Raw genomic sequence first — 13,164 nt, 5'->3', positions numbered from 1 at the left:
GAATTCTCTCTCCCTTTGCGCCTCCCCCCTCAAATAAATAAATAAAATTTTAAAAACCCCTTCAGGTCTTTTAACTGTGTGTGTTTTACTAATTTTGAAAGCAATTTAAGTCTTTCAAGAAAACCTGAAATTAAAAGACAAGCAACAAAAAGTAAACACTGCAGCATTATATTCATAGTTGTTTGTTTCTAAAAAAAATTAACTTTGAAACTATAGGTTCTTCAGGGTAATACAGATGTTTTCCAAAAAGATTGACCTTTTTGTTTAGTTTTGTTATTAAACTTTTGTACCAAATATTTCACAAACTTCGCTACTTAAAATTTATTGTCAGATTGATTTTTATTCCATTTCAATATTATATTTCAGTAAAACTTTTTCTGTTGCTTTAGAGTGGTGTGTTAAGAAAAAAATTTGCCACCACTTGGTGGCACTACTTGGCTTAAAAATGAATCAGATTGTCTGCTGTTAACTGCTGTTCTACATAAATGATTAAATTCAGAGGGGATCAATTTGATATTAAGCAATTTAGTATTATAAATATTTGATTCTTATTTTGTAAACAAAATAATAATTGGTGTTGTAAACTTGAGTTGTATTAAATGCCATATGGAATATAAAAATATAAACCAAGGCTTAGTTTGGTAGGGAGGGAAGCATTCCAATTTTTGATAGAAATATCTTTTTAGTTCAGGCATCATTTATATTCTGCCTTAGTCTTCTTTGTCTCTAAGTGTCAGAAACAATATTTTTAATATTAGAAACAAACTTCAACTTTTCTTTAATGTCACAATTTTCCAAGATGTGTATTTTATATAAAGCTAAGAAATTGAATTTTTCTTTTTGGGTGATCAAGGCAAATTAAACATATAGGAAAATAGAATATATAAATGTGTTTAATTATGTCTTTCTGCAGCATACTGAAAACTCAGACAGTCCTTTTTAAGACATTTTATTTGTTTTATTTAAATAGAGAAAGGATCCAGAAGTGTAAAATATGGGAAGTTATTATGTCCCAGACATGACTTTTACTCCTAAAAAGTTGATATCTAATATCATAATAGCTAAAGCATTTGTAATTATTGTATTCTAGGTTACATATACAGCATATAAAAGATCGCGATCCATGTCTTTAAAATTCAGATGTAATACATACAGGAAAGTGCACAAAGTGTAAGTATACAGCTCAGTGAATCACCACAAAGTAAACACCCCATGACTACCACAGATCCAGAAATAGAATACTGTCAGCAACCCAAAAACCCTCTATATTTCCTTTCCCAATCACTCTCTCTTTCTATTTCCTTGGAGCAACCATTGAGACCACTTCAAAGAATATGTTTTTTAAGACCTACTTTTGTACTTTTATATAAATAGAATTATATAGTAGCATTATTTTGTCTCTGCTTATTTTGCTTAACATGTTTGGGAGGTTCATGGATGTTTTCAGATGTAGTCGTAGCTCACTTGTAGTATTTTATCACTGTCTTTTTATTTTTGGACATTTGGATTGAATAATACTGTCATAACGTTCTTGTATGTGTTTCTCGAGGCACATGTACAATATTTATGTTGTGTAGGTACCAGGAGTAGAATTGCTGGGTTGTTGGTGTATATATGTTCAAATTTAGAAGATAATACAAGAATCGTTTTCAATATGGTTGTAACTATCCCATCAATAGAATATGAGGGTTCGTGTTACTCTGTATTTTCACCAGCACTTGGTATTAATAGCCTCTTTAATTTTAGTCCTTCTGGAAGATGTATATCCCTGATTCCAAATAAGAGTGTACTTTTTCATAAATATTTTAGCTGTTCATATATGCTCTTTTGCGAAGTCTCTTCTTTCCCCCCACCTTTTATTAATTATTATTATTATTGAACTGTCTGTATTCCTAATTTATAGGAGTTACATACTTTGTGGATATGAGCCCCTTTTTTCCTATTGGTGTTTATGTCTTTTTGTTTTTAGGAGTTTTTATATGTGCAAGATAGAAAACCTTTGTTGAGTTACATTTGTTATAAAAATATATCCCACTTTGGCTTGATTTTTACACTACTATTACTATTTTTGATGAAAGGAAGGTCATAATTTTAATGTGGTTCAGTTTATCATTGTTTTCCTTTATAGTCAATGCTGCTTGTATCCTGTTTAAGAAGTCTTTCCCTGCTCCAAGGAGATGAATATATCTCTTATGTTATCTTCTAGAACAGTGGTTCTTACCTAGAGGCAATTCTCCCTTCCCTCACCCCACACCTTCCATCCCTGTGCAGGAAATTTGGTAATGTTCAGAGACATTTTTAGTTTTCACAACTAAGTGAGTGGAGTACTCCTGGCAGAATCTTGTGGGGTTGGCTAGGGATTCTTGTAAACATCCTACAGTGCCCAGAATGCTAAACATCCTATAACGCACAAAGCGGCTACCTAACCCAGAGTGTCACTAGTGCTGAGGTTTTAAGACTGTCCGAGAGACTTTATTATTCTGCTTTCTACTTTCTGCCTAGAACTGATTATATTATTTTCACATATAGTTTATTCGTTTAGATTTACTTTCTACCTAGAACTGATTGTGTATACACTTGACCCATGAACAACATGGGGGTTGGGGCACTGACCCCTGCGTAGTCAAAAATCAATATATAACTTTCGACTCCCAAAAAATTTAGCTACTGATAGTCTACTGTTGATTGGAAGCCTTACTGACAACATAAACAGTCAATTAACGCATATTTTCCATGTTATATGTACTATATACTGTATTCTTATGGTAAATTAAGCTAGAGAAAAAATGTTAAGAAGAACATAAGAAAAATATATTTATAGTACTGTACTGTTTTACTGAAAAAATCCATGTGTAAGTGGACCTGAGTAGTTCAAACTCATGTTGTTCAAGGGTCAGCTGTATTAATGTAAAGTGTAGAGGTCACTTTTTCTTTTCATTCATTCATTCATTCATTCATTCATTCATTCATTTATTTTTGTTCCTTAGGGATATGTATTGTATGAAGCACCGTTTATTGAAAAGATTGTCTCCCCCCTGCTCGACAGGATCACCTTTGCATAAATCAAGTGACCATATATACGTGGGTCTGCTTTTGGACTCTGTTTTTTTTCCATTGGTTTACTTTATCCACCCTTACACCAAAGCCATGCTGGTTTGTTTTTTTTTTAAACCATGCTGTTTTAATTTATGTGGCATTATGGCAATTCTTTATATTCAGTAAGGCAAAACTTTCTACCTTGTTCTTTTTTTTTCTTAAGATGTGATTTATTTATTTGACAGAGAGAGACACAGCCAGCAAGAGAGGGAACACAAGCAGCGGGAGTGGGAGAGGAAGAAGCAGGCTCCCAGCAGAGCAGGGAGCCCGATGTGGCTCGATCCCAGGACCCCTGGGATCACAACCTGAGACGAAGGCAGACGTTTAACAACTGAGCCACCCAGGCACCCCTGCCTTGTTCCTTTTGATTCTTTGTACTTCCATATAAATTTTGTAGCCACATTGTCAGTTTTACAAAAATTGAGTTTATTCATTAATTTGAGATAGAGTTGACATCTTTATGGTATTGTCTTCCAATCCATGAATGTCATATTAACCTTTCATTTATTTAGGTCAGGAATCTCAAATTCTGCATTCTCAAGACCCATTTAAATTCTTAAAAAGAACTTTGTTTATTTGGTTATATCAGTGTTTCTCATCCTTGGATAGTTGACATTTTGGGTTAGATAATTTATTGTTTGTGGGAAGAGTTTCCCAGTAAATGTTAACGTAAATAACATAATTTTGTGAAGAATATACTTTCCAAAACAAAACTTGGTGGGAAGAGTAGCATTGTTTCACATTTTTGCAGATCTCTGTAATATCTAGCTTGGTAGAAAACAGCTGGATTCTTAAACCTGCTTCTGCTTTAATCTGTTGGAATATCATGAGTCACGTAGACTATGAACAACTCCATTGTATAGTTCTGAGAGAATGGGAGTGAAAAAGGCAAATCAGGTCTTTGTATTATTATGAAAATAGTTACAATTCTAAAGATCCCCTGATAGGGTCTCAGGGGAACCCCCCCCCCCGCCCAGAGGTCTGCAGATCACACTTTTGGGAACTTCTGCCCTAGAGATTACAACATGCATCTTTGACCTGTCAGAGTCTAATTAAGTTATCTTATATTTTCCAGACAATTAAAATACTTTTAATTCCATTAATTCTCTCCCCTTTGCTCTATTTTCTGTAATACTCATCACTTATTTTTAACTCCATGTGTATTTTAGGCCCCAAAAGACATCATCATTGTTTTATCTCGTTATTTTAGATTTACCCACATAGTTAGTTACCTTTAAAAGAAAAAATTATTTATTTATTTATTTTAGAGAGAGAGTAGGAGTGTGGGGAGGGGCAGAGAGAGAGGGAGACAAGCAGACTCCTCACTGAGCGGGGATCCCAACATTGGACCTCGATCCCAGGACCCTAAGGTCATGACCTGAGCCAAAATCAAGAGTTGGACGCCTAATTGAAGCCACCTAGGCACCTCATATAGTTCAGATTTTATCACTTTTTATTCTTTCCTGCATCTTCAGTTCTCCATCTGTGATCACTTCCTTTTTTTGAAGAGTACCTGTGCTGAGAAATTGTCCATATTTGTTGTCTCATCATGTTCTGTATTTCACCTTCATTTTTGAATGATAGTTTTTACTGGTTAGAATTCTGGGTAAGCAGTTGTTTTCTTCTAACTATGATGTTTTCCCTTAATTTCTGGCGTCTTGTTCTTTCTTTTCTTTTTTTTTTTTTTTTAAGATTTTACTTATTTATTTGAGAGAGAGACAAAGACAAAGAGAGACATGAGCAGGGGGGAGAGGGAGAAGCAGACTCCCTGCTGAGCAGGGAGCCTGATGTAGGGCTCAATCTTGGACTGCGGGATCATGCTCTGAGCTGAAGGCAGACGCTTAATGTACTGAGCCACCCAGGTGCCCCTGGCTTCCGTTATTTCTCTTGAGAGATTAGTTGTTAGTCTTGTCAGTGCCTTCCAGCCAAAAAGACCAGCGAGAACACTTAAAATTTTTTTATACTTGTTGCAGTGAGGGAGTCTGCGTGTATTTATAGGGAACCTTCAGGTGTTTTTTTTTTTTTTTTAAGATTTTATTTATTTATTCGACAGAGATAGAGACAGCCAGCGAGAGAGGGACCACAAGCAGGGGGAGTGGGAGAGGAAGAAGCAGGCTCCCAGCAGAGGAGCCTGATGCGGGGCTGGATCCCAGAACACCAGGATCACGCCCTGAGCGGAAGGCAGACACTTAAAGACTGAGCCACCCAGGTGCCCCCCTTCAGGTGTTTTTTTAAGAGGGTATTAGAAAAATCCTATTACAGGATTTGTACTTTGGTCGAGTAGTTTTAGAGGATCTAAGGAAGTAGAAGTTTGCTGCAAATTGGTTGCTGTCAGAACATGGGAGCATTTTAATATTGCCATCTTTTGTTTAATTGAGGTGAAATTCATGTAGCATACAATTAATCATTTTAGATGTACAACTCATTGTTATTTAGTATATTCATAATATTATGGAACCAGCAGCTCTCTTGTTTCAAACTGTTTTGATACTCTTACAGCTATGTAATTATTTCCTGTTTCCTCCTTCCACTATCACCTGATACACTTTACTTTTTGTCTCTTTGGATTTGCCTAATCTGGATATTTCATACAAAAGGAATCATGTTAATATGTGACCTTCATGTCTGACTTCTTTCATTTATCATAATGTCTTCAAGGTTCATCCAGGTTGTAGCATGTACTTTGTTTCCTTTTTTGGCTATTATGAATAATGATTCTGTAAACATTCATGTACCAGTTACTGTGTGTACATAAGTTTTCATTTCTCCTTATATGTATCTAGGAGTTGAGTAGCTGGGTCAAAAGGTAATTTTCTGTTACCTATTTTTAAGACACACCAAACTGGTTTTCCACAGTGGATGCATCATTTTACATTCTCACCAGCAGTGGACGAGGGTCTCTGTTTCTCCATATTCTCATCAACACTTGTTATTTTTCATGTTTTTCTTTTTTTTTTAATTAAAACTATTCTGATGGGTGTGAGGTGATATCTCATTGTGGTTTTCATTTTCATTTTTTAAAATTATTTAGAAAAGATTTTATTTATTTGAGAGAGAGCACTCCCTTCTGGCCTGCAAAGTTTCTGCTGAAAAATCCACTGATAGCCTTATGTGGTTTCCCTTGTGTATAACTGTTTTCCTTTTCTTGCTATTTTTTAAATTCTATCACTTTTTGCCATTTTAATTACTATGTATCTTTGTGTGCGCCTCCTTGAGTTGTTTTATTGGGGGCTTTCTGTGCCTCCTGGATCTGGATTTCTGTTTCCTTCCCCAGATTCAGGGAAATATATTTCTTCAAATATATTTTCTGCCCCCTTTTCTCTCTTTCTCCTTCTGGGATCCCTATAATGTGACTATTACTACACTTGGTGTTACTGAGTTCCCTCAATCTATTTTCATTTTTTATTATTTTTTTAATTTAATTTTTTATTATTTTTTCTCCTTTTCAGCTTGATTACTTTCCATTATTCCGTCCTTCAGATTGCTGATCCATTCTTCCACTTCTTTTACTCTACTATTCCCTCTAGTGTGTTTTTAATTTCAGTTATTGAGTTCTTCATCTCTGATTGGTTTTATGTTTTCTGCCTTTTTGTTGAGGGTCTCACTGAGGTCCTCCACTCATTTTCTCAAGTCCAGTGAGTATCTTTATGACCATTACTTTAAATTCTCTATCATGCTTATTACTTATCTCCATTTCATTTAGCTCTCTTGCTGTGATTTTGTCCTGTTCTTTCATTTTGGACATAGTCCTTTTTCTCCTCATTTTGGCTAACTCTCTGTCTGTTTCTGTGTGTTAGGAAAATCATCTATTTCTCCTGCTCTTAAAAATAGTGGCCTTATGAAGAAGAGGTCCTGTAGGCTCTGCAGTGCAATGTCCCCAGTTCACCAGAACTTGGCATTTCAGGAGTGTCTTGTGTGTGTGTTGCTTTTTTCCTACTGTTGTGGCTGAACCACATTTGCCTTCAGTCCAGTCATCTGCAATGGCTCTTTGCCTGTTGTGGCTGGGGTTTGGTCCCTGTGGTGTTAGTGGGCCAGTCTGAGCCTCCTTGGGCTTGAGTTGAGTCAGACCAGGTGTTTGCCAGAGCTGTGGTAGCACTGATCTGCAGGACACTTTCTCTTTGTTGCCCCTGAGAAGCTTTTGTTGGTGGTCAGGGCCTGCAGTCAGACCAGATGTGTGCCCCCTCCCACTACTAGGGCCATAGTTGGACAGGTGTGTGTGGTAAATTTTTCCCTCTACCTGGGGCATGAGTCATTTTGGAGTTGTGCTTGTCCCTGTCAGGGTTGCTTGCACACTGCCACCCTTGTGGCACTGCTTTGGATGGACTCCTCTGGGTCTGCAGTAGAGCATGGGGACAGGGTACAGGGTGCCAGCAAGGTCTCTGCCAGTCTACTGCAAGAGGGGACCTGTAGCTGCCCAGAAAAACTTTTGTCCAGGCTGGGATGGGGGGACCGAATCTGCAGAAGAGCGTGGGGGTGGGGAACCCTGTTAGAAAGCTAGATAGAGAGTGTTTGTGTTGTACTGGTTCCCACAGGTATCCTTGTATCTAGGCTGGAGGGCATGGGAGGGAAGTGATACCTGCTAGCTCTTTTGTTGTTGGAGAAGTTTTCCAAAGATCCTGACCCCTCCAGTGCATGCTCTGGGATTAGTAAACCAATCTCCCTCCTGTATATACCCCAGGTGTTTTTCAGACTGCTGCTTCTATGTTGTATCTCATCAGGGCTGTTTGTAGTGCTGTCTCTTGAAGGGCAAAGACTCAGTTTCCTCTCACTCAGCCTGCTGATTTTTAAAGTTCCAGTCCCTCTGGTTTTCAAAGCCAAATGTTTTGGGGATTCATATTCCCAGTGCAGGTCCCCTGTGCCTGGGGTGCCTGGCAGGCGGTCTGTTCATCTCCCTTCTTTGTGCCTGCAGCATCCCTCCCTCCTGCAGATAGTCCCATTGGTCAGTTTGGCCCCTACTATGTCTCCATCCTTCCTACCCTCTTCTCTACATTTAGCTGTGGACAGTCTGCTCTACCAGTCTTTGGGTCATTTTCTGGGTTATTTACACTGATGTGGGTATTATCTGGTTGTGTCCATGGGACAAGGGGAGCTTAGGGTCCTCCTTTGTCATCTTCCATGTTCTCAGCTGAGCCTTTGTCCATTTTTTAAATTGGGTTATCTTTTTGTTGTTCAACTGTTAATACATTCTGGATGCTAAACCCTTATCAGATACATCTCCATAATGCTCTTTGATGAAGAAACTTTTTTATTTTGATGAGTCCAAATTATCTATTTTTTCTTTTGTTCATCATGCTTTTGGTGTCAAATCTAAGAATTTATTGCCAAATACAACATCGTAAAGATTCATCCGTACGCCGCCTTCAAAGAGCTTTACTGTTTCAGCTATTATATTTATAGTGTTGATCCATTTTGATTTAGTTTCTGTATGTGATATGAGGCAGGGGTCCAGCTTCATTATTTTGCCTTTGTTGTTCATTTGTCCTAGCACCATTTGTTGAAAAGACTATTCTTTCCCCCAGTGAATGGTCTTGGCACCTTTGTTAAAAATCATTTGGCCACAGATGTTTGGGTTTATTTCTCAATATTTCTCAATAAATTTCTCTCTCAAAGAGTCCCAAATCTTTTCCAATGGTCTCTAGGTCTGCCATTATGCCAGTACCACACCTGATTACTATAGCTTTCTAGTAAGTTTTTAAATCAGAGTGAGTATTCCTACTTTATTTCTTTTCAGTATTGCTTTTGTTCTTCAGAGCCCTTGCAGTTCCATATGAATTTGAGGATCAGCTTATCCATTTCTGTAAACAAAGGTTCTTAGAATTTTCATAGAAGTTACACTATAGATCACTTCACTTTGGGAAGTTTTGTTATCTTAACAATATTTCATCTTCAAATCCATGAACATGGGTTGTCTATTCCATTTATTTATACCTTCTTTAATTTCTTTCATCAGTGTTTTGTCATTTAAGTGTATAAGCCTTTTACCTCCTTGGTACATTTTTATTAGGTATTTTATTTTGGATGCTTTTATAGATGAAATTGTTTTCTTAATTTTCTTTTGGATCATCCTTGCTGGCATAGAGAAACACGACTGATTTTTGTGTTTTGATCTTATACTTGCAATTATGCTGAGTTCGTATATTATCTTTATAGGATTTGTGTGTGTGTGTGTGTGTAGTCTATGATGTTTTCAAAATACATAAAATCATGTCGAGATAGTTCTATTTCTTCTTTTCCAATTTGGATGCTTTTTATTTATTTTTCTTGTGCAATTGCTGTGGCTAGAACTTCCAGTTACAGTGTTGAATAGCAGTGGTGAAAAGCAGGCAGTCTTGTTACTGATCTTAGAGTGTGAAAGCTTGGTTTTTAACCAAGTTTTAACCATTGATGAGTATGTTAGCTCTGGGTTTTTCATGGATGCCTTTTACTTAAATTCCCTTCTTTTCCTGGTTTGCTCAGTGTTTTGTCATGAAAACAGTGTTGGATTATCAGGTATTCTTTCTGTGTCTGCTGAAGTGATCATGTATTTTTTCCCTTTGTTCTATTAATATGATGTATTACATTGATTGCTTTTCTTGTTTTGAACCATCTTTGCATTCCTGGAATAAATCCCACTTGGCTATAATAGGTAACCCCTTTAATGTACTGTTGGATTTAGTTTGGTAGTATTTTGTTGAGATTTTTACATTTGTGGTCATAAGGGGGTGTAATTTTCTTTAAAGTATCTTTGTCTGGCTTTGGTTTTAGGGTAATGCTGGCTTTATAAAATGTGTTGTTTCCTCTTCCATTTTTAGAAGTTTGTGAAGGAATGGTGTTAATTCTCTAAATGATAGAATTTATTAGTGAAACAATCTGATCCTGGACTTTAACTTTTGGGGAGGTTTTTGATTACTGATTCAGTCTCTTTACCTGTTATAGATCTGTTCAAATTTTCTATTTATTCTTGAATCAGATTTGTGTTTCCAGGAATTTGTCCTTTTCATCTAGATTATCTAATTTGTTGGTGTCTAATTGTTCATGGTATTCCATTACAGTCCTTTGAATTTCTCTAAGGTCTGTAGCAGTCCCTCCCTTTGTTTCTGATTTTAATTATTTGCATCTTCTCTTTTTTTTTTCTTAATTTCTTTGTCAGTTTTGTTGATCTTTTAAAAGAACCAACTTTTGATTTGTTTTATTCTATTTTTTATTTTATCTGTCCCCTAATATTTATTAATTCCTTCCTTCTGGTTTTGGGTTTAGTTTGTTTTTTTTTTTCTTGTCCCTTAAGGTATAAAATTAAGTTATAGATTTAATATCTCTCTTTTTTTAGAGAGAGCACACGAACATGGGATGAGGGGCAGAGAGAGAGAGAGAGAGAGAGAGAATCTTAAGCAGGCTCCATGCTGGGTGTGGAGCACAGCACGGGGCTTGATCTCACAACCCTGAGATCATGACTTGAGCTGAAATCAAGAGTCACATGCTTAACTGACTGAGCTACCCCTTGTAATCTTTTTTAAATGTAGGCATTTATAGCTATAAATTTTCTTCTGCTTACTGCTTTTGCTGCATTCATGTCTTGGTATGTTATGTTTTGTTTTCATTCATCTTAGGTTTACCATCTTAATAAATTAATTTTAACTAATAGGGAGGGTAGACTGAAACTGGTATCCCAGCTTATAATTGGTAAAGGAGGTAGCAGTTAGCTCAGTGAGAGAAAAGCATGTTTGGTACTTTGTGTTACACAATGACCTTGTCTGAAGTGATTATTCTGTGAGATATTTTATGTTCAATAGGAGAACAGTATGATTTAGCTGAAGGCATCAGATTAGTGCTTAGACTTTAGGAGCTAGCTGCTTCCCGCCCCCCCCCAGGCTAATTATTATCTCTTTATATGTTGTTGTTGTTTTTTTCTGCAGCAACTTTTAAGATTTTCTCATTGTCTTGCAATGTTATCACTTTTACTGTGATGTATCTAAGTATATTTTTCTTTTTATATATCCATCTTAGAGTTCCTGGTGCTTCCAGAAACCGTGGCTTGATGTCTTTGGTCAAGTTTTAGAAAATTCTTTTTTTTTTTTTTTTAAGATGTTATTTATTTATTTGACAGAGAGAGGCAGTGAGAAAGGGAACACAAGCAGGGGGAGTGGGAAAGGGAGAAGCAAGCTTCCCCACTGAGCAGGGAGCCTAATGCGAGGTTCGATCCCCGAACGCTGGGATCAAGACCTGAGCTGAAGACAGATGCTTAACGACTGAGGCACCCAGGCACTCGAAGTTTTAGAATATTCTCAGCCATTATCTTTTCAAGGATTGTGTCTGTCCTATTTTCTCTCCTTTACTTCTGGGATTCCCATTAAATATATGCTAGATCTTTTTTATTGTATCATCTTTTGGCTCTATTCCTTTCTCTGTTTTTGTGTCTCCTTTCTTCATTCTTAGACACTTTATTCTGACCTTCTTCTAGCTCACTAACTCTTTGTTTTAGTAGATACTCTTTCCCCCAGTTTTACTGAGATGTAATTGACATGTTAATGAACTCTTTAAATGTACCTAATTTTTAGTTTTGTTGCATGGTGACCAGAGAATGTGGTCTACATGATTTCTATCTCTATTGGAAATTTCTCTGTGGTTATTATAATATATAGTCAGATTTTATAAATGTTCTACTTATGTTTTGAAATAAGAAAGCCTATTTATGTTTAAAATAAGAATGTCAGTTTCTTGTTGTATAGTGCTCTCTATATATTTGGTCATGGCTTTTAGACTTTTTTCTTTGTATATTTATTTCCTAAGAGAATTTTGAAAAACTGGCACCTTTAAGTTGGCATTTGGATTTCTTATCATGAGTGAAAATAATTATCAGTGTTTATATATTGTGTATATGCTGTAAATCTAATTTCTTCAAAATCTTTGCACTGTAGATTTAATTCATTCAGCTCACTGAAAATGTTGGCCATGTAACATACTTAACAAAGCCAGTCTTACTAGCTAAATCAAAGTAACCCTTTGTCAGTAAAAATGTGGCTTTACTTTCTAAATTCAAGGATCATACCTGTCACTGTTGACAACCTTTTCATTTCTGAATTTTAATTCTAAAACTGGGAAATGGAATGAGGGGGTATGAAAGAAGGGAAAGTAGGTATGGAGGGATAGAAGGCAAAGTGAGAGACAAGACACTGGAATCTTGCCTTGAGTTTTTCAGTGAACTAAAACTACATAGCCTTTCCATATTGTTTGCTTTGCTGCCATGGCAAGGAAGTATTTCTCAAACCTCCTTTTATTTGGTACTGAGAGGTTTTTATATAGAGCATTATCAAAGCAGTGCACAATACCAAGGTTCTGAATGGTGGCACTCTTCTAGACCCTTGAGAGATTCTGTTAACGAATACAAAGATCTATGCCCTTGAAATTTAGTTCTATAGGAGGGTTATACAAACAATAACCATAATAAATATTACACAGTATCTTAAAAAGTGATAAGTGTTTTGGGGTAAAAAAGGGTAAACCAGTGTAAGTTTATTTGAGAATGCCCACAGAGTAGAGAAGGTAAGGGAGTTTGGGATATAATTTTAATCAACGTGGTCCAGGTAGGCATTATTCAAAAGAAAATGGTTGATGAAAGGCGATGAAGGAATTTGCCATGAGTATCTGGGAGCAAGAGTGATCTAGCTTGGGAATAATCAATAATACTAAGACCTCAATATGGTAAAGAATGTGTTCAAGGAATAGTAAGAAAGCTGGTGTGACTTGAACTGAGTAAGTGAGCTGGGGGGAGGAGTAGGAAGTGGGGTCAAAATGTTGCTGGAAAGGATCTTTGTAGGGCATTACAGGTTATTATAAAGTTGTTATTTTTTTCTCTAAGAGGATAAGACCAAGAGCTGTTGAAGGATTTTGAGGAACATTATCTTTCTTAGGTTTTAAAACAGTCCTGTGGTTGCAGTGTTGAGAATAGACAGGTTGGTAAGGGTAAATGCACTAAAACCATTTAGGAAGCTATTAAAATAGTACAGGGGAGAGATGAGAGTGGATCTGGATGTAGCAGTAGTGAGAAGTGATTGGATTCTGGATATAATTTAAAGACGGTGGCAATAGGAT

At 36.5% G+C, this 13,164-nt stretch overlaps 1 protein-coding gene across 11 annotated transcripts in view; it reads left to right on the top strand.

The window, feature by feature from the left end:
* The window catches only part of ZNF644 (zinc finger protein 644), a 122,497-nt gene that overhangs the window by 50,569 nt on the left and 58,764 nt on the right, over window positions 1–13,164 (top strand). The window contains exon 3 of one of the 11 annotated variants that reach the window (XM_034653858.1): window positions 1,091–1,170. The exons of the other annotated variants lie outside the window; for them this stretch is intronic. Within the exon in view, the coding sequence (XP_034509749.1) occupies window positions 1,124–1,170 (47 nt within the window). The 5' untranslated portion in view covers window positions 1,091–1,123. The remainder of the gene's footprint in view (window positions 1–1,090; window positions 1,171–13,164) is intronic. 11 annotated transcript variants of the gene reach the window in all.

Source organism: Ailuropoda melanoleuca, chromosome 2 (genome assembly GCF_002007445.2).
Source record: "Ailuropoda melanoleuca isolate Jingjing chromosome 2, ASM200744v2, whole genome shotgun sequence".
NCBI lineage: Eukaryota > Metazoa > Chordata > Mammalia > Carnivora > Ursidae > Ailuropoda > Ailuropoda melanoleuca.
The sequence above is the reverse complement of the archived record's forward strand: the minus strand, read 5'-3'. Positions and strand labels throughout refer to the sequence as shown.